The sequence below is a fragment of the Stomoxys calcitrans genome, chromosome 1 (assembly GCF_963082655.1).
Source record: "Stomoxys calcitrans chromosome 1, idStoCalc2.1, whole genome shotgun sequence".
Taxonomy (NCBI): Eukaryota; Metazoa; Arthropoda; class Insecta; order Diptera; family Muscidae; genus Stomoxys; species Stomoxys calcitrans.
This window is the reverse complement of record NC_081552.1, coordinates 152,269,826-152,294,084: the sequence shown is the minus strand read 5'-3', so window position 1 is coordinate 152,294,084 and position 24,259 is coordinate 152,269,826. Positions and strand designations below refer to the sequence as shown.

General features: G+C 37.4%; 1 protein-coding gene across 1 annotated transcript in view; it reads left to right on the top strand.

The window, feature by feature from the left end:
• Window positions 1-24,241, top strand: part of LOC106090597 (SEC14-like protein 2) — a 43,894-nt gene extending 19,653 nt beyond the window's left edge. Inside the window, exons 3-9 of the mRNA XM_013256838.2 lie at window positions 20,330-20,405; window positions 20,476-20,519; window positions 20,593-20,710; window positions 20,779-21,069; window positions 23,077-23,273; window positions 23,361-23,676; window positions 23,749-24,241. Coding sequence (XP_013112292.2) covers window positions 20,330-20,405; window positions 20,476-20,519; window positions 20,593-20,710; window positions 20,779-21,069; window positions 23,077-23,273; window positions 23,361-23,676; window positions 23,749-23,894 — 1,188 coding nt within the window. The 3' untranslated portion in view covers window positions 23,895-24,241. The remainder of the gene's footprint in view (window positions 1-20,329; window positions 20,406-20,475; window positions 20,520-20,592; window positions 20,711-20,778; window positions 21,070-23,076; window positions 23,274-23,360; window positions 23,677-23,748) is intronic.
• Window positions 24,242-24,259: the final 18 nt, after the last annotated feature.

Below are 24,259 nucleotides of genomic sequence, written 5' to 3'. Positions count from 1 at the left end.
GCCAGCCGGACAGCTATCAAATCCTCAACGAGATGGCTGAACAGTTCAAAATTCCCCTGTTCTGTGTGTCGGGCCACAGAGATATCCCAGGCAATTGTAGAACGGACGAGCCAGCAAGACTAGTAACTACCTTACGCATTCCAGGGGGACTGAAATCTGTGGTGGCTCTAGCGACATGTAAGCTAAGTTTTCAGGATCAGGCCCGAAGGGCAGCGGATGATAGATGGTCACAAAGGGGAGGTAGTGGCCACTCCAAAATTACACATTTCCCCAAAATCGAAAACTGCCAAAATTCATCTGTTTCTGTGTAATTGGTAAAGATACATTAAATTTTTTTTTTTTTAATATTGTGGTCGATTTTGGTTGCAGGAACTGACCCATCGGCAGTGATAAAGACAGAGCTCAATTTTATACTGATTGCCAACACACTATTAATATGCCTTCAAAGTGTGGTTGTCTTTGCGAATATCTTTGTTTTATTGTGAAAGTTTCGGCGAGTCAGTATTTTTATGAAATTTTTTCATTTTTACTCTCAAACTAGTTCTATGATTTCAACAGGTTATTGTTTGTGTCGGTCTGTTGGTTTGAAATGACTTTTATTTCCATAAAATTTTACGCAAACCAACTGAAAACTAAAGGAGAGGTATCGGGAGAAAAGGAGAGAGGAGAAACGTCTGTTCCGCAGAAAGACAAAGGAAGTGGAAAGATGTGAGTGTGAGCGAATTGAGATGTACTGGAGTCAGAATGAAGTCCGGAAATTCTACCAAAGAATTAAACATCAAACCGATGGCTTTGGTGCAGGCAAAATTTTTTTCAAATTTTGTTTTTACTAAGAATTTCACTACAATTTTGTCCTTAAGAAAAATAATTTTAAGGCGACCTTGGCCTCAGCAAAATGTTGTTTTTGTTGAATATAATAAGTATGAAATTTTATCATTCTTTAAAACGTTGCTGAAATTTTTTGTTTAGAATAAATTTAATTTAAGTTTCTTCTTTAGATAAAATCATTGTAGGGGGGGTTTGAGCCCGAGGGCCACCCTGGCTGCCATATATACCGATCTCTCGATTTAAGGTCTTGGGCCCATAAAAGGGGCATTTATTGTCATATTTCGCCGAAATTTGAGACAGTGTATTGTGTTAGGCCCCTCGACATCCTTGTTTAATTTGGCTCAGATAGGCCCAGATTTGGATATAGCTGCCATATAAACCGACTTCTCAATTTAAGGTCTTGGGGCCTTAACAGGTGTATTTATTGTTCGATTTCGCTGAAATTTGGTAAACCAAGTTATGTTTGGCTCCTCGACATCCCTGTTTAGTACGGCATATATCGGTACAGATTTTTACAGATTATTTAAGGCCCTTTGACATTTGTACCGTGTATGGTCAAGACCGCGCTTTATTTGGATATAGCTGACATATGTACCGATTTAAATTTTTGGGACTATGAAAGCACGTTTAACTCGCTTTCGATGAAATTTGACTGTGGTAGCCTTTTTCACATTCGAGTTCAATATGGATCAGATCTGTCTTTATTTGGATGTAGCTGTCATATACATGTACCATTTTCCCGATTTAAGCTCTTGGGCCTACAAAGGTGCATTTTTTAAACGATGAATTTTGTACAATGAGTTTTGTTATATTCTTACATTGCCTTCCTGAATATGTTGGAGATCGGACTATATTTAGAAATATCTACTATAGGATTGTATGATGCAGGTGGGGTGTATCCAAAGTTCGGCCCGGCCGAACTTTATACCTTTTTACTTGTTTTTTTTTTATTTACCAACTAGTAATTTTTTGCAATTTATTTATTGGGTTGTCTTGATAAGCGTTCCTGATCATAAAAGTTATGGCCTTGAACAAAAAATTGACTCACATGCAATAATTTTTCAGAATGTAAATATTGTACATCTTTCATTCAAAACATGGCGGATGCTATTCAAGTACAATATCAATAAAAGTTCCGCAATTACGCTGTGGAAAATTTCAACTTTGTTTAAGATTTTTTTTCGCTTTTATGTTATTATTATCAGTATTGACGTTATATCGCCCCAATATCGTTCGGTGTTAGTTTTTGTCCAGTCATTGCACGTCACCCATATGAAAAATGAGTGGAATTAATTAATCTAAAAACGGCCGTATGACCTACTCCTCTTCTGGCTGTCTAGCAGGGCTCATTTTTGTCTGTAACTCATTTACGGAAGTTCAACTTCTATTGTTATGATACATAACACAATTCACGCACACTCACATGTCTGAATGACCAACTGTCTGTTGTTATTGCAACAATTATAAAATAAGCGTTTCCAAAAGGTTTGAAATTATGATCAAAATTCAACACAGCACTCAAAAGGTCCATAACTTAAAGACTGGTTGTTCTTTGCTGTTTTGCCCATGGTGTTTGGATATGCGATAGACTGCTGTCTGCAGTATTTGACCATCGTTAAAAGTCATTAAAAAGACCTCGATATTGAAAATAAAACTCATATTAAAAATACCACAATAATGTTTGATTTTAACTCGTCATATGTCATTAACAAAACAACGCTTTCATGTGAGTTTGTGTCCAATCAAACAAGGCCCCGCTAGCAGACCCTAGAATTGAACACGTACACTGCGCACCATTAGCATAGGTGAGTGGGTACCACCCATATTTGTATAGAAATATTATTTTAATTCTTTGCGATTAAATAAATGACACTTTAATTATGTTGATGTTTTATCCAGTCCAGCATTAATTGCAGACAGTGACTGTATTCTTAATTATTGGGCCACACTCACATTTGGTATTTTAGGTCAGATTAGTTGAAGCTGCTATTACGCCATCAGACATGGCATATGCAAATGCAAATTTTGCCCATGATCATTCTACTAGGGAACAGGGGCAAACTTCTCACATATCAATGAGTGCAGTCCGATTTAAGTTTAAGCTCAATGATAAGGGGCCTAATTCTTATAGCCGAGTCCGAACGGCGTGCCGCAGTGCGACACCTCTTTGGAGAGAAGTTTTACATGGCATAGTACCTCACAAATGTTGCCAACAGGAGGGAAAAACCACTGCTGAAAATTTTTTCTGATGGTCTCGCCAGGATTCGAACCCAGGCGCTACGGTGGCCTCCCATATGTATATCAAAAATAGCATCTCTGAAAGTTGTACACATCGTGTGATACGTATGAAAATTTAATATGATAAATGGATTTTGCAATAAATATGCAACTTTATATATATATATATATATATATATATATATATATATATATATCATATTAAATTTTCATACGTATCACACGATGTGTACAACTTTCAGAGATGCTATTTTTGATATACATATGGGAGGCCACCGTAGCGCCTGGGTTCGAATCCTGGCGAGACCATAACTCGAACAATAAATACACCTGTTAAGGCCCCAAGACCTTAAATTGAGAAGTCGGTTTATATGGCAGCTATATCCAAATCTGGGCCTATCTGAGCCAAATTAAACAAGGATGTCGAGGGGCCTAACACAATACACTGTCTCAAATTTCGGCGAAATATGACAATAAATGCCCCTTTTATGGGCCCAAGACCTTAAATCGGGAGATCGGTATATATGGCAGCCAGGGTGGCCCTCGGGCCCAAGCCCCCCCTACAATGATTTTATCAAAAGAAGAAACTTAAATTAAATTTATTCTAAACAAAAAATTTCAGCAACATTTTAAAGAATGATAAAATTTCATACTTATTATATTCTACAAAAACAACATTTTGCTGAGGCCAAGGCCGCCTTAAAATTATTTTTCTTAAGGACAAAATTGTAGTGAAATTCTTAGTAAAAACAATACATATGGGAGGCCACCGTAGCGCCTGGGTTCGAATCCTGGCGAGACCATCAGAAAAAATTTTCAGCGGTGGTTTTTCCCTCCTGTTGGCAACATTTGTGAGGTACTATGCCATGTAAAACTTCTCTCCAAAGAGGTGTCGCACTGCGGCACGCCGTTCGGACTCGGCTATATATATATATATATATATATATATATATATATATATATATATATATATATAGTCCGATCTCCTCCATATTAAGGAAAGGTCTAACACAACTAATTGCACCAAATTCATCGGTTGAAAAATACATCTTTAATGGGCCTAAGAACATCAATTGGGTAATCGGTGTATTTGTATCCGAGCTTTATTTAAATATAGACCGTTCTGAATCGTATTGAAGAGCCTAATACAGCCGACTGTGTCAAATTTCAGTGAACTCGAGTAATAAATGTGCTTTTATTGTCCCAAAAACTTCAATTGGGAGATCGGTATACATGACAGTTATATCCAAACATAGGCCGATCGAAGGGCCTAACAAAACTCATTGTGTTCATTTTCATCGAAATCGTTTGATAATTTATCGCCTTTTATGGGCCCTAAACCTTAAATTGGGAGATCGGTACATATAGAAGCTACGTTCAAATCTGGACCGATCTGGGCCGTTTGGATAGAGATGTGAAGTAACATAACACAACTCTCTAACCCAATTTCAACGAAATCGGACAATAAACACGCCGGTTATGGGCCCAAGTCCCCTAATTGAGGGATCGGTCTATATGGCAGTTGTATTGAAATATAGGCCGATCTTAACCATACTCGGTACGAATGTCAAAGAGCCTACCGCAACTCATTGTGCCTAATTTCAGCGAAATCTGTTAAGAAATTCGCATTTTATGGTCCCAAAACCTTAAATCGGAAGATTGGTATATATGGGAGCTATATCCACATCTGGACCGATTTAAGTCGTATTGCACAGGGATAAAACTAGGGATCCTTAACCATTTGAATAGCAATAAAACGAAAATAATTTAACTTTTAAATATCTGTAGGAGACATAAACTTTTCTGCGGGTGCTTAACCCACCCCCCAGAGGTCTGTCTGCGCTTATAATGACAGCTATATCTAAACCTAAGCCGATCTGGGTCGCATTGTACAAGGATGTCGAGGGACCTAACACAACTCACTGTGGCAAATTTCAGGGAAATCGGATAATAAATGGATATTTCAACGTGTTGCAAACGGAATGACAAAATTAATATACCCTCATCCTTCGGTGGTAGGTATTAAAAGTCCAATAAATTAGAGCGCATTCAATCATATTTGACGCACATAAGACAAGTCTTATGAATAGAGAAAGTGACATCTCATACCACCACAAAATATTTTGTAACTGAATTCTTTCACCAACTCATCGAAATCAGCTGATTTCATAGAGGAAAAACAGGGAACGATTCGAGTGATACATATCAGTGTTTTTTGCAATAATGAATGAAGGAGTTGGAGTTTCTAGCCATCAACTTCAACGCAAGAAAGTTTATTAATAACTTACTTACTAAAAGATGCGTTACAGCAGGCTTGGGACCTGTTGTTGTAAAAAGATGGGTCAGCAGAGGAACACCTCAAGGAGGTATACTATCTCTTCTACTTTGGAATATAGCCATAAACAATATATTATTGTCTCTGGAAGAAAAAGGTGTAAAAGTGGCACTCCAAGAGATATACTTCAGGAAGCTCTACGTGCAACAGCGAAGAGGGCTACCGAAAGTGGTCTAGATATAAATCCATGCAAGGCAGAAGTAGTTCTTTCTAGCAGGAGATACAAGTTGCCTGCAGTGGAACCTTGGGAGGAGAGAATGTGCCATTTACAGAAAGCGCTAAATACCTGGGTGTTTTGCTGGACAGGAAATTGAACTTTAAATCCAACATTTTGGAAAGGGCAAGAAAGGCCACTCTTGCCCTATACACCTGCAAGAGAGCCATTAGCAGAAGTTGGGGGTTTAGACCGCGTGTCATACATTGGGTACATACTGCAGTTGTCAGACCCATTATAATATATGGTATTGTGGTCTTGTGGACGGCGCTTCAAAAATCCACCTACTGCTCAATACTTAACCGGATCCAAAGGATGGCTTGTTTGTGCATCACAGCTGCACTGAGACACCATCTGATGCACTGAATTTAATGCTACATGCCTCTGGACATTGTGGCTACCCAAATTGCAGCGACCACTGCCGTGAGGTTAAGGGAGCTTTTTCATTGGTCATGTGGCGGCCACGGACACTGTGTTATACTTCATACAATATCCGGTGTTCCAGGCAGTGTGGATTACACCCTACCTGAGCCGCTTTTTGATAAAAATTACTGTACCACTATTGGTGATAGAACTGATTGGAACTATAATATCCCTGGTAACAGAAGTTACATAGACTTCTATACGGATGGTTCCAAACTAAACGACCAGGTGGGCTTTGGGTTGTACTCTAAAGATCTATAACTGGTTATAACGAAGAGGTTACCCGACCACTGCTGTGTGTATCAAGCAGAGATCCTTGCAATCAAGGAAGTGGTGGAATGGCTAAGATATAATGTCATTACGACAATTGGCATAAATATCTTCTTAGACAGTCAGGCAGCCTTTAAATTCCTGGAGAACGTATTTCTGAACACAAAAGCCGCCCTCGATTGTCGCGGATCTCTCAGATAGATGGCTGAACTGTTCAAAATTCACCTGTTCTGGGTGCCGTGCCACTAAGATATCCCAGGGAATTTTAAAGCGGACGACCTTGCGAGACTAGGAACTACTCTACACGTTCCAGGGAAACTGGAATCTGTGGACATGCCTCTAGTGACATGTAAGCTAAGTTTTCAGGACCAGGCCCGAAGGGCAACGAATGATAGATAGTCACAAAGAGGGGGCTGTGAGCATTCCAAAACTATGGGGCCTAATCTAGACTTTAAGAGATCTACCGTTTTGCTGTCACTGGCTACAACAAACGTCTCAGTCATTGTGTCCGTCATGACAGGTCACTGTCTAATCGGAAAACATGCTGGCAAACTGAAGGTTGCCAGTAATGACTTTTGCAAAAGCTATGAGGAGTTCCACTTTGGGTTGTCTTTTCTTTGAGAACCTGTCTGATTTAGCGGATGTGAACATTCACAAGTTGTTGGGCTTTTTAAAGCGATCTGGATGGTTCAACGGTAGGAACTGTTCTGTTCCTGTCGTATCACAATTGACAAGAACGTCTATGTGAGTCTGATGACACACTGCCACTTAAACCTAACCTATAAATAAACCTTACATAAAAATTGAACTTGGATAAAGCCCATTCTACAATGAGACAGATTTCATGTTCACTTATTCCACTGGTACAGGTATACAGAGGCTGCTATATAAGTTTCTGGCCCAAACAACAACAACTTTTTTGCGACCTTTCGAAATTTAAACTTTTTGCTTCAATGTGCTACTTTTCAGCAAAAGTAAGGCTTTTGTATAATTTGCAGAAAATTAATTTTAAATTGAACGTAGAAAAATCCCAAAGCGCTTATGTCTTGTGGTGTTTTTCTTCACTTTCCAATCGAATTTTGAGATATGTATCGGTCTGTTTCTGTATTACCTGTCTGTGTGAACAGCCAAATACTAATTCCCATGATAATGACTGTCTAATTGGAGTAACTTTTTGAATTCATTCTAATCCAAGTCAACGTAAGCGGATTATTTCTCAATTTTTCTGAAGGTAAAAAGGTAAAGGAAAAAGATCACATGCCAGATTATCTAGTTGTTTGGTACTGAATAATTCAGAGACTTTTTCTCTATTTTTACGATTGACCAAGTGCCAGATAATGTCACCCTGCAAAGGGTGGACATTGCTTTAGATTCACATTCCACGTTCATACCTTAGCCAATTTTCGTTTATAGATCCGTAACATGGCCATTTATTACCAAATATTTGAGGAAACTGGGATTATTTTTATCCAAATGGACATTTCTTCACTTTGGTTAAACTTAGTTATTTGTATTTCCTTTTAAGTGTTAAACAATCATTGTGAGACAACTTTTTTGAGAAAACGACTTTTTTTGTCTGTGGTTTTTAAGAATAATCGACTTTTTGTGCGACCTTTTCAAAATTCTCAACGGTAACCCTGTTTGCCAGGTGCAATTTAACATTTCCATTGAAAAATTTGACATTTTTAAACATCGTACTCAAAACGTTTTGACGTACGACCATCATTTGTGTTGTTTACAGCGACTTGAAAAAATTAATTTGACAAAAAAAACCGATTTTGCTGATATCGGTCCTATAAACGATTTTGCAACTTTCATTTATGACAAGCTGAATAATTGAATTAAAGCGGCTAACAACAAAATAAACAAATATATTGGAAAACTATTTATTCTTTAAAAAGACGTTTAATTGACCTAGCTAAAATAAATTGATATGTTTCCCATACATAGGTTAGGTTAGGTTGAAATGAGGGTGCAGATATTAATCCACCCCATGCCACTATGGACATGCACCTAAGCCAGTAATCGGCTTGTTGTGCGCTCTAAAAACTATAAAATTACCTCTAAAAAGAAAAGTTAGGAATTCCGTGCTACTTACAAAATCCTTAATTGTTTTCAATACCACTCCCCTAAGTTGATTCATGTCTGGTATTGTGTCTCCACCTAAGTACCGGCATCTGTTAGACGCGAAAGCCGGACAATGACAAAGGAAATGCTCCAACGTCTCATCATCTTCCCCACATGCCCTACAAATGCTATCACTTGCCGCACCGATTTTACATAAGTGAGCTCGTAGTCCTATGTGTCCTGTTATGATACCAATAGCTAGACTGACCTCCTTCTTGCTTCCTTTCAGTAATAACCTCGTCTTCTCACGATTTGGATCCCTCCATAGGATTTTTGCCGTCCTACCGACCGTTTCGCTGTTCCACAATGTTGCATGCGCATTCGTCGCCCACTCCCTTAACTCGGTCTGCGTCGACCCGAAAGGCTTCGGGTTAACCAAGTTTATTGATGGCAGTCCTCTAGCCTTCACCGCCAAATCGTCTGCCCTTTCATTTCCCCTTACTCCGTTATGCGGATTTTGCCATCCTCAGAGAAGGCGTTAATCTCCTTCTTACACTGCAAGACTGTTCGTGACCTTACCGTCCTAGTTTTTATTGGCCTTATGGCAATTTTACTGTCGGTAAAGATGTTCACACTCGATGTCCTCGCGTTTCCCACACATAAACCACAAAATGAAATGTATTGCATTAAAATATTTACCTTTTATTACAAACAAAAAAAAAATAATTTGTATTACAAGCGGAGAGGGTCTTAATGGTACAATTATATGGATTCCATTGGTAAAAAAAATTTAAGTTTCTACATTGTAACGTAACAGAAAAAATATTTTTTTTTTGTTTTAATTATTGTTTTGTAGATTTTTTACTCATTTTCAATAAACACGTTATTATATTTATAATTTTTATTATTACTAATAGTTCTTATTACCAATTCCATAAGGTCGGTTGTAAATGTATTTATCATAGTAATTATATTTTCAATAAACAATAATAATTACATCTATAACTTTTCCCCTTTTGGCACCAAATCAATTATCTTTATAATTTGATTTACAAAGCCAGGCCATTGCTGATAATTAAAAACCGATATTAAAATTTTCAATTACCGGTAATGGCCTGGGTTTGTAAATCCTATTATAACCTGTAATTGATTTGGTGCCAAAAGAGAAAATTGTAAACCCAATAACTGAAGTTGTAAATATATTTATTATTGTTTGTAAATAATATTTGTAAATATAATGAAAATGATTACTACATTTACAACCTCACTTATGGAATTGTAAATCTAATAACGAGTTTATTGAAAATGAGTGAAAAATCGGCCAATATGGGTGTTTAGGGTGGGGACGACTCCCTAAATACTTGGACCCAATTTTTAACATCAAATTCGTAGTCTACTCCCAAATATCTTTCATTTGAGTCGCATATTGTCCCGATCGGTCCAATTTTACTTTTTGGGCGGTGTTTTTGTGGAAAGGAGGAGGGTCTGCTTCCGATATGAACAAATTATATATCCTATTCCTCCTTCCAGATCCTATTAGTAATCTATTCTTCAATGCCTTTCACTTTTGAGTCCCATATTGTCATGATCGTCGAATATGCCTACTTAAGGTGGTTTTGTGGCAACTAACTAGTGGCGGCTTTGTGGCGACTAATATCATGCTCGTACTCTATCCCTAAATACCTTTTATTTGAGTTCCATATTGTCCCGGTCGGTCCACTTCTATTTTGGGTGTTGCTTTTGGGGTAAGAAAGAAAGTTGGTCCCCTTTTCGATATCAAAAAATATATAACCTCTTACTCCTCCCAGATCAACCTACACAATCTATGTGAATTCCTAGAAAATCGGTTTAGCCGTTTTTGAGTGAACAAACAAATTTACAAACCAGCTCCCAAATACCTTGTGTTTAAATCTCACATTGGCCTACACAGAACCAAATTTGTTTATTCCAAACAGCAAAAATGTTTGCTAAAACAGCAGTTTTTGTCTGCTGAAAATGGGAAAATAGACATTACTGCTGTTTCAGCAAACATAGGGCTGCTGTATTAGGAAACATTTTTGCTGCTATTTCAACTAACAAAATCTGCTGTTTTGAGTACACAAGTCTGCTGAAAAAAAAATTGTATGCTACTTTTTATGGTTGCCTGTTACTTGTTTTGATTACTTTGGACATTTTTTAATTTTTTTTTTTTTTTAAGTTTGTTGAAAGAGATGATTTTAATTTGTGGACAATTACTGTAAAGACGCTTCATGATCCATCCATTAGTATACATTTCGAAATGTGACTGAGCTAGCTCGCATTTTTTGTTATTGCTCTACTAACGTGCATATGACTTGCATGGCTTTTTCTATCTAAATTTAAAGAAAAAAGGTTATGGAAAGTATAAATTCAGTGGTGAGTATAAACATCCACTGAGACACACATTTACATATGTGTTCTATTTTTTTTTTCTAATATCCCCTTCATAATTACGCAGCAATCATATTCAGCAAACAACAGACTTTTCAGCTGCTGCTGTAATAGCAGAACTACTGCTACAATAGCAGCAAAATTAACTACTAATATTCAGCAGACATTGTTTGCTATTTTCCCCAAACGTTTTTCTATGAGTGTAATGTTCGTTTGAGGTTCTTTTGGGTGCATGACGGCTCCCCAGATACTTAGGTCCAAAATTCTTTTGGCATTCTCTTCCCCATTCTATGAGATGGGTACAACAGAAATTACCAAAATATTTAAAAATATTCAATACTGCAAAGATTCACACTATTCGCTGTATATTCGTGTTAAGTGAGTTAAAACAAAGACATGCAATGCAATGCACGACTTTCTTAATATTCTCTTTCTATGAATAGTGTTGAATGCTGCTGTTTTGAAATGATGTGGGATGACGACAATATGCATTATATTTACAAATGGATTCATACACTCATAGAAATTCGTTATTAAAAACAGCAATAATGTTTGCTGAAACAACTGAAAGTCTGCTGAAAATGGGACAGCAGTAATTTGTTGCTAAAACATCAAATATTTCCTGCTGTTTTCAAAAGCTCAAAAATGTCATAAATATTTCCAAAATTTTTATATTCCATCTTATTTTTCAATTTTACAAGCATATAACTTAAAATTTTTTCAAATTTTCAACAAATTGCTAAGTTTTGATCGAATTTAAACAACAGCAGACAAAATAACCACGACTTTTTTATATATGCATTTGAACAAAAAATTATCGACCAAAACTGCCAATTTTTTTCTTATATAACAAATGCCTCAATTGTTGTTTCGAAGTTCAAAAATGTAGAATGGATTTATTCAAAAGTTAAAAAATTTTAATTTAATATCAGCAGACACTGTTTGCTGATATCAACAGACAAATTGTTCTGGGTGTAGACAATGAAAATGGCATACAAACTGTTCTCTGGTAGCAATTAGGGTGTACAATCGATTAATCGATTATTTATGACTATTGAATTAATCGAACAATTGAGAATTTTACATTTTTAAATAAACAAATAATCCTATAATTGGGGACGGTTAATCGATTATTAATTTGAATTAAAAACAAGAAGTAAAAAAGGTTCATATGGGAGCTGTATCAGGCTATAGACCGATATAGACCAAAATTGACACGTATTTTCAAGGTCATGAGAGTCGTTGAACAAAATTTCAGCCAAATAGGATTATAATTGCGACCCCTAGAGGTTCCAGAAGTCAAGATCCCAGATCGGTTTATATGGCAGCTATATAAGGTTATGAACCAATTAAAACCATGTTTGGCACAACTGTTGGAAGTCATAATAAAATACGTCATGCAAAATTTCTGCCAAATCAGATAGGAATTGCGCCCTCTAGAAGCTCAAGAAGTCAAGTCCCCAGACCGGTGTATTTGACAGCTATATCAGGTTATAGACCGATTTGAGCCATACTTGGCACAGTTATTGGATATCATAAGAAAATACTTCGTGCAAAATTTCATTCAAATCGGATAAGAATTGAGGCCTCTATAGGATCAAGAAGTTAAGACCCAAGATCGGTTTATATGGCAGCTATATCAGGTTATGGACCGATTTGAACCGTACTTGGCATATGGTCGTGCAAAATTTCGTGCCAATCGGATAAGAATTGCGCCCCCTAGAGGCTCAAGAAGTCAAGACCCAAGATCGGTTTATATGGCAGCTATATTAAAACATGGACCGATATGGCCCATTTACAATACCAACCGAGCTACACTAATAAGAAGTATTTGTGCAAAATTTCAAGCGGCTAGCTTTACTCCTTCGAAAGTTAGCGTGCTTTCGACAGACAGACGGACGGACGGGCGGACATGGCTAGATCGATATAAAATGTCGCGACGATCAAGAATATATGTAGTTTATGGGGTCTCAGACGAATATTTCGAGTAGTTACAAACAGAATGACGAAATTAGTATACCCCCATCCTATGGTGGAGGGTATAAAAATATGTGAATTGTGTCATTTGTCTGCATTTTTCCTATCATTTAGGCCCCACTTGCATAGAATTTCGTTCGATTGGGAATATTTTACTCTAGTTCAAAAAGGTAGATCAAATAAATTGGATCCATTTTCCCCATCTACCATTTAAATCGACATACATATATGAGAGATATTTGACGAATAAGATCTCCAAAATATCTTGTTTTGTATTATTAGAAACATTTAATGATTAATTGATTAATCGTCAACTTCGAGATATTTGCTAAAACAACATCCTTATACTTGCTCAAACAGCAGTGAAGTCTGCTATCCTCTTTGCAAAAATATTTTGTTGAGTGAACAATAGCAAAAAAAAAACGAGTAAGAGCAGGCTAAGTTCGGCCGGGCCGAATCTTATATACCCTCCACCATAGTCGCATCTGTCGAGTTCATTGCGCAGTATCTCTTTTTAGGCAAACAAAGAATAATGAATAAGGACGGAGGAGAAGCTATATCAAGTTATAGTCCGATTCAGGGCTCAAGAAGCAAAATCGGGAGATCGGTTTATATGGAAGCTGTATAAAGCTATAAATCGATTCTGACCATATTGCACACGCATGTTGAAGACCATGGGAGGAGCCGTTGTACAAAATTTGTGCCAAATCGGATGAGAATTTCGCTTTCTAGAGGCTCAAGGAGTCAAGATCCCAGGTCGATTTATATGGTAGCTATATCAGGTTATGAACCGATTTGAATCATTCTTAATACAGTTGTTGGAAGTGATATCAAAACACTATATGTGAAAATTTTCTGTCAAATCGGATAAGAATTGAGCCTTCTAAAAGCTCAAGAAGTCAAGACCCAAGATCGGTTTATATGGCAGCTATATCAGGTTATGAACCGATTTTAACCATACTTGGTTATTGGATATCGTAAGAAAATACTTCGTGCAAAATTTCAGTCAAACCGGATGAGAATTGCGCTTTCTAGAGGCTCAAGAAGTCATGACCCACGATCGATTTATATGGCAGATATATCAAAACATGGACCGATTTGGCCCATTTACAATCCCAACCGACCTACACTGATAGAAAGTATCTGTGCAAAATTTCAAGCTAGCTTTACTTCTTCGGAAGTTAGCGTGCTTTCGACAGACAGACGGACGGACGGACATGGCTAGTTCGACTTAAAATGTCACGACGATCAAGAATATATATACTTTATGGGGTCTTAGACGCATATTTCGAGGTGTTACAAACAGAATGACGAAATTAGTATACCCCCATCCTATGGTGGAGGGTATAAAAAATATTTTTGTTAAAGTTCTTATTAGATATATCGTATGTTATGTCATCAATGTAAGCCTTACTATCAAGTCAATAGACTGAATTTTTCAACAATGGGAAAACCCATATCTGACATTGCAGTGCTTTAACAACAAAATATACAGCTTTTACATCATGCAAACTAACTGCGAAAAGTCAACAGACTTTGTTTGCTATTATCAGCGGATTTGTTCTCGAAGTATAACTTTTAAAACCTAACAAGTTATATGCTGATTTCTTATGACCCTAGACAAATGACGCGAAGTATATTTAAACAAATTCACAGCAATTTCCAAACATTTATAGCGGTGATTTTATAAATATATTTGTTTTGCCGAAAACATTAGTTTGGTGGCATTCACAATGGCCCCAAAATCCAAACACTTGTGTCCGCGAATTCTAGTTTCGGTGTGGAAGTGTTCTGAGCCAAGCCAAGGTCATTGTAACGTGACTACCTATTACTTTAATACGCTAATTCCGCTATTCTGTTCGTTAAAATTATTCACTAAGCAGTTTTTTGAAAATTGTCTGACCACAGCTTGATGTACATTAACTTTAGTCAGCTTAAAAACAGTCTACATAATATTTGTTTACACCAACATTCAGACGGACGGATAGGGCTGGGTTGCTTTTTGTGTTAATGAAAGAGTGGCAGCATAAACCGTTTGCTTTGGTTGTTTTTCATATATATTGCCGGCTTTATTTTAAAGCTGATGTATTTAATCGAAATTCGGTACAGCTTTTTTGTTTCTATACCGTCATTTATTTATGTTTTTGTTTTCGTGCAGTTTTGCTTTCTATTACGACAGGGCCCGACGTTTTTGGCAAACATTTCAAAACTCCTCAAAAGAAAGAAAAAAACAACCAGGCAAATACAACGTTTTTGCACATGGTAGTTATGTATGAACTGATTTTGCATTTTTAAACACCTTTATTGTTAATTGTTATTGTTAAATGCTAAATATTCATTTATCTTTGTGGTTTTATTCCGTTTCCCGCGAAACATGGTTTAGTTTAGTTGCCCAAGATCCATGCCAAGCAATCGGCGAAAGTCTGATTAATAAATTACAAAATTTCCTTTTGTCATTTGCTTTGATTGATTAGTTGATGTTGCAAAAATAAAACCGAAATTTCCATAGTTCAACAAAAAAAATTTTGCGTTATGCATATCAGCCACTACTAAGCTATAATTCGACCAAATTGGTAATTATGGTTTATTGGCAAACATATTTGGTAATAACTGAAAGTGGAGTTTAAATCATGATAACATCAAACACAACCCTAAGGAGACTTTTTTGGGCAAAATTTACATATTCCTGACCACAGTGACGTTTTCGGTTAATCTACATTATTCGCCTGGGAACATTATTATTTCGACATACTGGCAAATATGAATCGGCATGTCGAAATAACATTTATTCCAGGCAAATAAATGGTTCCAAATATATGGGATATTGGATTATAGGGGTTTGTAATAACCAGGGATTCGGAGTGGAGCAGGCTTAATTTTGTCCACACTTTTAAACACACCTTAGGACGGAGGTATACCAATTTCGTTATTCCTTTTGTAACTCATCGAAATATTGATTTGAGAGCCAACAAAGTATTTATATTCATGATTATCTTGACATTCTAAGTCGATTTAGTTACATCCTTCCGCCTGTCTCTCGAAAGCAGGCGAAATTTCGAAGGAGTTAGTACCTACTATGCATGCATGCACAAATACTTCCTAGAAGTGTAGGTTAGGTTAGGTTTAAGTGGTAGTCTGCCATCAGACTCCCCTTGACGTTTTCGTTTATTGTGATACCACAGGAACAGGAAAAGGAAGATGCCTTCTAGTTCCTACCGTTGAACCATCTAGACCGCTTTAAAAAGCCCAACAACTTGCGAGTGTTCACAGCCGCTAAATCAGACAAGTTCTCAAAGAAATGAGAACAGAATGCGTGGAACTCATTCTGACTGCCAGTGCGAGACACACACACACACACAGCGTATGTTCCATAGTCTCTTCTTTCTCGACGTTCTCACAGCAGTGAGAAACGGTTTTTGAACTCAAAAATACGTTTTCCAGGGGTTTAATGGCTGCCTGGCTGTCTGAGAAGATATTTTTGCCAGTTGTCGTTATGACAATCTATCTATTAGCCATTCCACCATTTCTTTAATTGCAAGGATCTCCGCTTGATGCATACTGCAGTGGTCGGGTAACCTTCTCGATATGGCCAGTTCTAGTTCTTTAGAGTACACTCCAAAGCCCACCTGGTCGTTTAGTTTGGAACCATCCGTATAGAAGTCTATGTAACTTATGTTACCAGGAATATCGTAGTTCAAATCGGTTCTATCGGTAAAGTCCTTTTTATCAAAAAGTGGCTCAGGAAGGGTGTAATCCACACTTCCTGCAGCATCGGATACTGTATCAACGATAACACAGCGCGCGAAGACCTAAGAGTATTAGCGTAGGTCAGTAAGGATTGTAACCTGACATAGCTGGAATATAAACCGAGCTCTCGATCTGACTTCTTGAGGGCGCAATTCTTATCCGATATGATTTAAATTTTGCTCGGGGTTTCCAAAAACTGTGCAAAGTATAATTCTGTTCGCTCCCATATAATCCGATCGCCTAAATTGACTTCTTGACCCTCTAGAGGACGCAATTACTAGCCGACGTAGCTGAGATATTGGACTTGATATTTTATGACTTCCAACAGCCATGACAAGTATGATCAATATCGGTCCCTTTCTTGATATAGCTCCTATATATTTGAAAAAGTTATTCAAAGACCTTGTACCAAAAAGTCATCAAAGAACTTGAAATATGCGATCCATGGAGAAGGGTATATAAGATTCGGCCCGAGCGAACTTCTACTTGTTTTGGTTTACGAACTGGTTATTTTGGGGAATTGGAACAATAATGTAAATTATGTCGAGATAACTTTAAAGTTAACTTTTGTTAAACTGCTATCGGAAAGACATTACAGAACCGATTTCTACTATTTTAAAAGGTGTTATCTTTGGGGGCAAAACTTGTATACCATCCACGATAAATCGCATTTGTCAAGTTCTTTGCACAGTTTCTATTTATAGGCGGAAACTATTAAGGCACCTTTATACGCAAATACTTAAAGGATCAAGCAACAAACTCCATGAATGTTTTTATAAATTTGGTTAGGAACTGTTTCCGCTTAACAACCAACATCTGATGATCGATTTATATGGGAACACTTAAAGGTTAGCGACAGAGTCAGACCATACTTGGCATGGATGTTGGAGCTAATAGGAGAAATCATTATGCAAAATTTCAACCAAATCCGATGCGTCCTCCAGTGGCTCAAGAATTACAATCGGGAGATAGGTTTAAATGAGAGCTATATCAGATTATAGACCGATTCAGTCTATACTTGACAAGGTCATAAAAGAAACCGATATGCAAAATTCCAGCCACATCGGATAATAGGGACTTAAGAAATAAAATCGGGAGATCGGTGTATATGGGGGCATAATAGAAGGCGATCAAGAATGCGTATAATCGAAGTTGAATATTAGAAGATGTTGCAAACATAATGACAAATGGAGGGAAGCGTGGAGTGATGCGTGGAGCGAAGCGTGAAGCGGAGCTAAAATATTTTTGCCGGAGCGGGAGCGGAGCGGAAAAAGGTACCCGCTCCGGATCCCTGGTTATAACCTTATGATATTAAACCATGTTGTGGTTTGACTTCTTGCAGACCAATCAAATATTGGGAACAATATAAATTTTCGTATTAATGGCCTGATACATTGAGGATAAGAAATTTTGTACGAAAGATCTGTCATTTTAAATATTGTTCAGCTGTTTTATTAAACCGAAACGATAATAATAGACATCCAGTTAAGACACCACAAATTCTCTTATTATTGTATTAGGGCATACTTATACCCAACACCACAGCAACATCGAAATATCCGTTTGTATAAATCTAAGACGAAGCAGTGATGTCTGGCCGTCCACCTGTTGAAATCATACGTGTTTAAAAATACGGCAAAAGGGTGTAGGGGTCTACCAAAAATCACTGTCCCAAATTTCATCGAAATTTTATAAAAAATAAGAGTAAACGCAAATTCATAAAACTTTCAAATAGAAAGCAAAAAAAAAACGGAACGATTCGGATATCTGACAAGGTCAAATTCTTTGGACTGATCTTGGACAGTATATACTAAACAAAACCTAAGAACGTGATTAGACTAATACTTACTCACGCCTCAGTAGTTTCGTGGACTGCGGTGGAGAAAAAGGGCAACGTAAGAGTTTTACGACAGGTTCAGAGAATATGTTGTCTTGTCATAGGCGGGGCGATGAGGACCACGCCCTATAGAGGTCTGGAGCCTATTCTCGATGTCCGAGCCATAAACATACAAATTAATTGATTGTGAGGCAGCCACTGCGGCAATGAGACTTAAGGCAATGGGAAAGTGTATAGAGGATAAAATTTTATTGAAATTTTGTTTTTAGAGGAAATTTCATTAAAATTTTGTTCTTTGAGAAAATTTCATTAAAATGTTGCCTTTATAGAAAACTTGATGAAATTTTATCAAAAAAAAAAAAAAAATTAACCAACATTTTTGTAAATTTCAAATGTTGTATCATTAGTTATTTGTTTGTTATTCTCCTGCCCAACTGGGTGATTTTTTAGCTATTATTTTTTTGGTAACACTGGTTTAAGCAGCTCACGAACGTTTCGTGTTTTGTTTCACTGTCAAACATCTTCAGTTTGGTCTGTAATTTAACCATGAATCGTCTTCCAAACGAACAACGCTTGCAAATTATTAAATGTTATTGTCAAAATGCGTACGGCGAAGCATTTTTAGCTCAACGAGTACGTAGGTGAGACTGCATCTAGAAAGTCACGGGTTGGTGCGGTTTTTGGGCTGAAGGCATCATTGGACCGTACTTCTTCAAAGATGATGCGAATCGTAACGTATGGTGAACGCTACCGTGAGATGATATCCATTTTTTTTTTGTCCAAAATGCCAGAGCTTGACTTGCATGACATGTCTATGTATATAGACAAGCCCGCTTCAATTGTCGCATCGGAAGCCAACATTGAAGTATCTATTCGTGAGATACCATCCGAAATGTTAGAAAAAGTATGCCAAAATTAAGATTAAGCGGATGGACCATTTGAGGCGCAGTCACGGTCAACATTTCCAAGAAATAATCTTCAAAGACTCAATTATTTTTCTGAATTTTGTGTTTTTTTTTTCTTTTTTGAAAAACTTTCCTATATCTCTTAAAAAATCACCCTTTATTTTTAATACAATTTTGTCTAATTTTCGTTAAAAAGTTTAAAAATTTCAAAACGTTTTCTTAATAGGTAAAAAATTCTTTATAATTCAGCAAACTCTGGGTGTATGTAACAAAGATGATAAACAAATAAATTTATGAAGGACCCAAACCATGGCGCTGAAAGTGTTGATACACTGGGTTAAAGATACGGCTTCATAATATTTTTTTTAATCCACTGGCACACCGGGCCGACTAGTATGTGAAGAAAAATCTTCCTTATTTGCCTATAATCCACTTTATATATCGGATAAAAAAACAAGTAAAAACGTGTTAAGTTCGGCCGCGTCGAACTTTGGATATCCACCACCATGAGTATATTAATCGTCCTATTTTATTAAAACTCCACTACCATATCTATAGTTATATCTAAATTAGATCCCGAGAACTCTTGATATGATAGCTGTAAGTATAATGACAGCTGTAAGTATAATCCGATCTGAATCATATTTGAGTCGGATATCGGGAGTCCTAATACAACTCACTGTTTCAAATTTCATCGAAATCGGGCAATAAATTCCGTTTTTATTGATTTTAGACCCTTAATCGGCAGATCGGTCTATATGGCAGCTATATCCAAATATGGTCCAATTTGGCCCGTTCAAGAACTCAACTTGCATGCAGCAAAAAGACGTACCTGTGCCAAATTTCAGCTCAATATCTCAATTTTTGAAGGCTCTAGCGTGATTTAAACAGACGGACGGACAGACACCTTCGAATTTTACGAAATATATATACTCTGTTGGGTCGGAAATGGATATTACGATGTGTTGAAAACAATATGACTAAATGAATATACCCGCTATCCTATGGCGGTGGGTATAAAAATGACAAAATGATATGCCTGTAATAATTAGAAAAATATTTCTACCAATCTCTTTTAGTTCCGTAAAAAAGTCAGCGATGTCTTAGATGGCGGAGAGACCCATGATGATTACTTTCTATTGCGTTGGCTACGAGGTATGCAATGAACAAACCTTCATATATGTATAAGTTCGAATGCATGTAATCGTTTCTCTTTAATTTTCAGCCAGAAAATGGGACATGGATGCCGCAGAGAAAATGTTGCGTCATGTAAGTAAACCATCAGTTATGAAATTTTCTAATTCATGACAAATATAAGTCCGATTTGGTATCAACATTTTAGGCCCTCAAGAATCGTATCTCAGTTAACATTGATAGTCTGGAAAAATGGGATGCTCCCGAAGCCCTTAAGAAATATTTACCATATGGCATTATAGGTCACGATAATGACGGAGCACCAAGTAAGTGTTTGAAAATTTCTGGATATACATGCAGTCGATTATAATCACTATCCTTGCTACAATTACAGTCATTGTGTGTCCCTTCTATCAATTCGACATCTATGGCATGTTGCATTGTGTGACACGGTTCGACTTTATACGCTATGTTATCAAAATATTAGAAACTGTTATGAAGGATGGCTTTGAGCAGAGTAAAATTCATGGAGTTAAAGCTCGTCAAGTTGTGGTCCTTTTTGACGTTGCAGATTTTAATATGACCCAATATGCGTGGCGTCCAGCTGTTGAATTAATTATTGCCATGATCAAAGAATACGAGCAAAACTATCCAGAAATATTGAAGATGTGCTACATCATAAATGGTGAGTAGATTTTTCAATGAAAAAAATGTTAGATTAGATGAGGATGAGGATGAAAAGTGGCTGCGGATATTAATCCGCCCCATGCCACTATGAACATACACCTAAGCCAGTAATCGGCTTGTTCTGCGCTCTAAATAATAAAAATAATAAAAAGTAACCTCGAAAACAAAACAAAATCCCTAATTGTTTTCCATACCACGCGCCTTTGTTGGTTTATGTCTAGTATTGTGTATCTCCACCTTAGTGGGACAGCTGGTTTTCATAAAACAGCTGTTGCAAGCTCTCTCCCAGTAACAATTTGTGAAAAAATTTGCACAAACTTTTTAAATAAACGAACACACTTAATGACAAAAGAGAGTAAAGGCTGCTCTTATTCTCCTGCAAACAAAAGAGAGTAAAGGCTGTTTTTACTCTTCTGCACGTAAGTGGACTGTCTCCTTGTTATTGGGACAGATGGTTTCAATACTGCGAATTCCTGTTAGGAAAAAATTTTAATAGAAAAGTGCGCGAACAGACCTTTTTTTCACCCCAAAGGAGAAGAGAGGAGTTGAAAACACAAGAGAAGTAAAGAAAGGAAAGGAAAGGAAAGGAAAGGGGAAAGGACAGGAAAGGAAAGGAAAGGACAGGACAGGAAAGGAAAGGAAAGGAAAGGAAAGGAAAGGAAAGGAAAGGAAAGGAAAGGAAAGGAAAGGAAAGGAAAGGAAAGGAAAGGAAAGGAAAGGAAAGGAAAGGAAAGGAAAGGAAAGGAAAGGAAAGGAAAGGAAAGGAAAGGAAAGGAAAGGAAAGGAAAGGAAAGGAAAGGAAAGGAAAGGAAAGGAAAGGAAAGGAAAGGAAAGGAAAGGAAAGGAAAGGAAAGGAAAGGAAAGGAAAGGAAAGGAAAGGAAAGGAAAGGAAAGGAAAGGAAAGGAAAGGAAAGGAAAGGAAAGGAAAGGAAAGGAAAGGAAAGGAAAGGAAAGGAAAGGAAAGGAAAGGAAAGGAAAGGAAAGGAAAGGAAAGGAAAGGAAAAGAAAGGAAAGGAAAGGAAAGGAAAGGAAAGGAAAGAAAAGGAAAGGAAAAAACACAGGTTCCCAGAAAATATCTGTCGCTATTTAACCAATAAATCCCATGGCAGCCGATTGTACAATATTTACCGGATTGACCCGATGAAGTCGTTCATCGGCAAGGGCGCCTACTTTTTATAGCCAAGTCCAAATGGCGTGCAGCAGCGCGATACCTCTTTGTGGAAAAGTTTATACATGGCTCCCATACCAGATGGTACAGTACCTCACAAATGTCGCTAGCGTGTTCTTGCCAATATTCGAACCTATCGTTCAGCATCATAGGCGGAAATGCTAGCCTCTGTGCTACGGTGGCCTCCGATAGCGCCCTTATAGTAACCTAAAAACGGAAATTCGATAACCAAATTTGGTTTTGGGAAACCAGGGGGCGGTCCCACCCCAAAACCCGCCAAAGGGATATACAGACCAATCGTAACAATATGGGAGTCAAATGAAAGATATTTGAAAGTTGAAAACGAATGTGATATTCACTCTTGGGTCCAAGCCTTTGAGAGCCGCCTCATTTCCAAAACGCCCCCTGATCAGCAAAAGTATTTGGGAGTAGATCACAAAATCTATATCCAATTGAGGGACCAAATGTCGTGGGGGCCGCCCTACCCCCAAAGCAGGAGTAATTGACCGATCTTGGCAATTAGGTCTAATGGAGGGTATTTGAGAATAGAGCACGAATCATAAGGGCCAAGTGTCTGGATTCGCCTCACCCCAAAGCACCCCCCAAAACCGACTTACGTAACGGGGCCGTCCCATTGTCCGTCCCGACAATGGCAATATAGGACTCCAATAAAAGGCATTTGAGACTGAAAGAAAGAAGGTGCAACGGAACGGGCCCGTCTCAGCTAGTTTCTTATATAATTTACTTGCAGTGTATAATGATGGTGTTAAATGTCTGGAATTACCTTGAGAAAATTTGTAATAAATTGAAATTTGTGTCACGCTTCTCTATTTTCAGCCCCCAAAGTTTTCTATTTTGCATTTAATTTTATTAAAAAGTTCTTGGACGAATATACGATGAGCAAAATCAGCATCAATAAGCCAGGTTCAGACAAATGGAAGGAAGCGGCTTTCAGTCATATTAATCCCGATATTTTACCTAAAGCTTTTGGTGGTAATCTAGTGGAGAACGGCGATGAAAGATGTCCAAGCAAGGTAACATTTAGCTGGTGAAACGAGTTGAGAAAGCTCTTTAGAATAAAAGAAACAATCCAATTTTAAATCTGAACATATTTTCCACAGGTTGTATGGGGCGGCAAGGTACCCAAGGAGTTGTATATTGAGCAGAAAGAAGAAGACGATAGTAAAAGTTTCATGGAGGCTGTTGTTAATAAGGGCAACAAATTGAAACTGGAATTTGATGTGGGCGAAAAGAAGCCCAACGAAGAGGACAAACTGTTATCCTGGGATTTCCGCACTTTTGACTACGACATCAAATTTGGCATCTTTAGTATTGATAATGCCTCTGGCGAAAAACGCAGCGAGGTGCCTCTTACAAAGGTTTACTCAAATGAAATAAATGAAGTGGGTTTCATTACCACACGCCCCAATACCAAATGTATGTACCAGACACCATCTAACAATTGCCAACAATTATCCTAATAACAAATTTCGCTTCCTATTCGTCTAGATACTGTTGTATTCGACAACTCTGGCAGTTATTTGCGCAGCAAGAAATTGCGCTATTGGGTCTCTTTAATATCGGAAAACGATGACATTTCCGAACTCACGGGACAAGTGGGCCAAACCGAAATCGTTGCATCACCGGACAATTGAGCCATCAACAATGCACAAAAGCCTGTACAGATTTAATTTAATTTAGCAAAACTGAGTCGTAATCATTCTCACACCAGAATAAAGGACCGTGATCGGAGGATCTGACGCTAGTGAGCCAAACATTTCAAAACGGGTTTCCAGTCTAAGTAGCAAACATGTACACTATAGCTAGTAAGAGCGCACGTAAAGTGTCTGTTCACCTCCACAACCGTATGCTATTGTAGCCTATTTCCTAGATTTCGTCTTGTATGTGCAATAATTTAAGCTTTTCGTATCTATTATAGCGAGGTGTGTTAAATATTTACTATTAAAGAAATGTGATACTTAAATTTTTTGTTTTTAAATAATTATGTATGTAGTTTTTT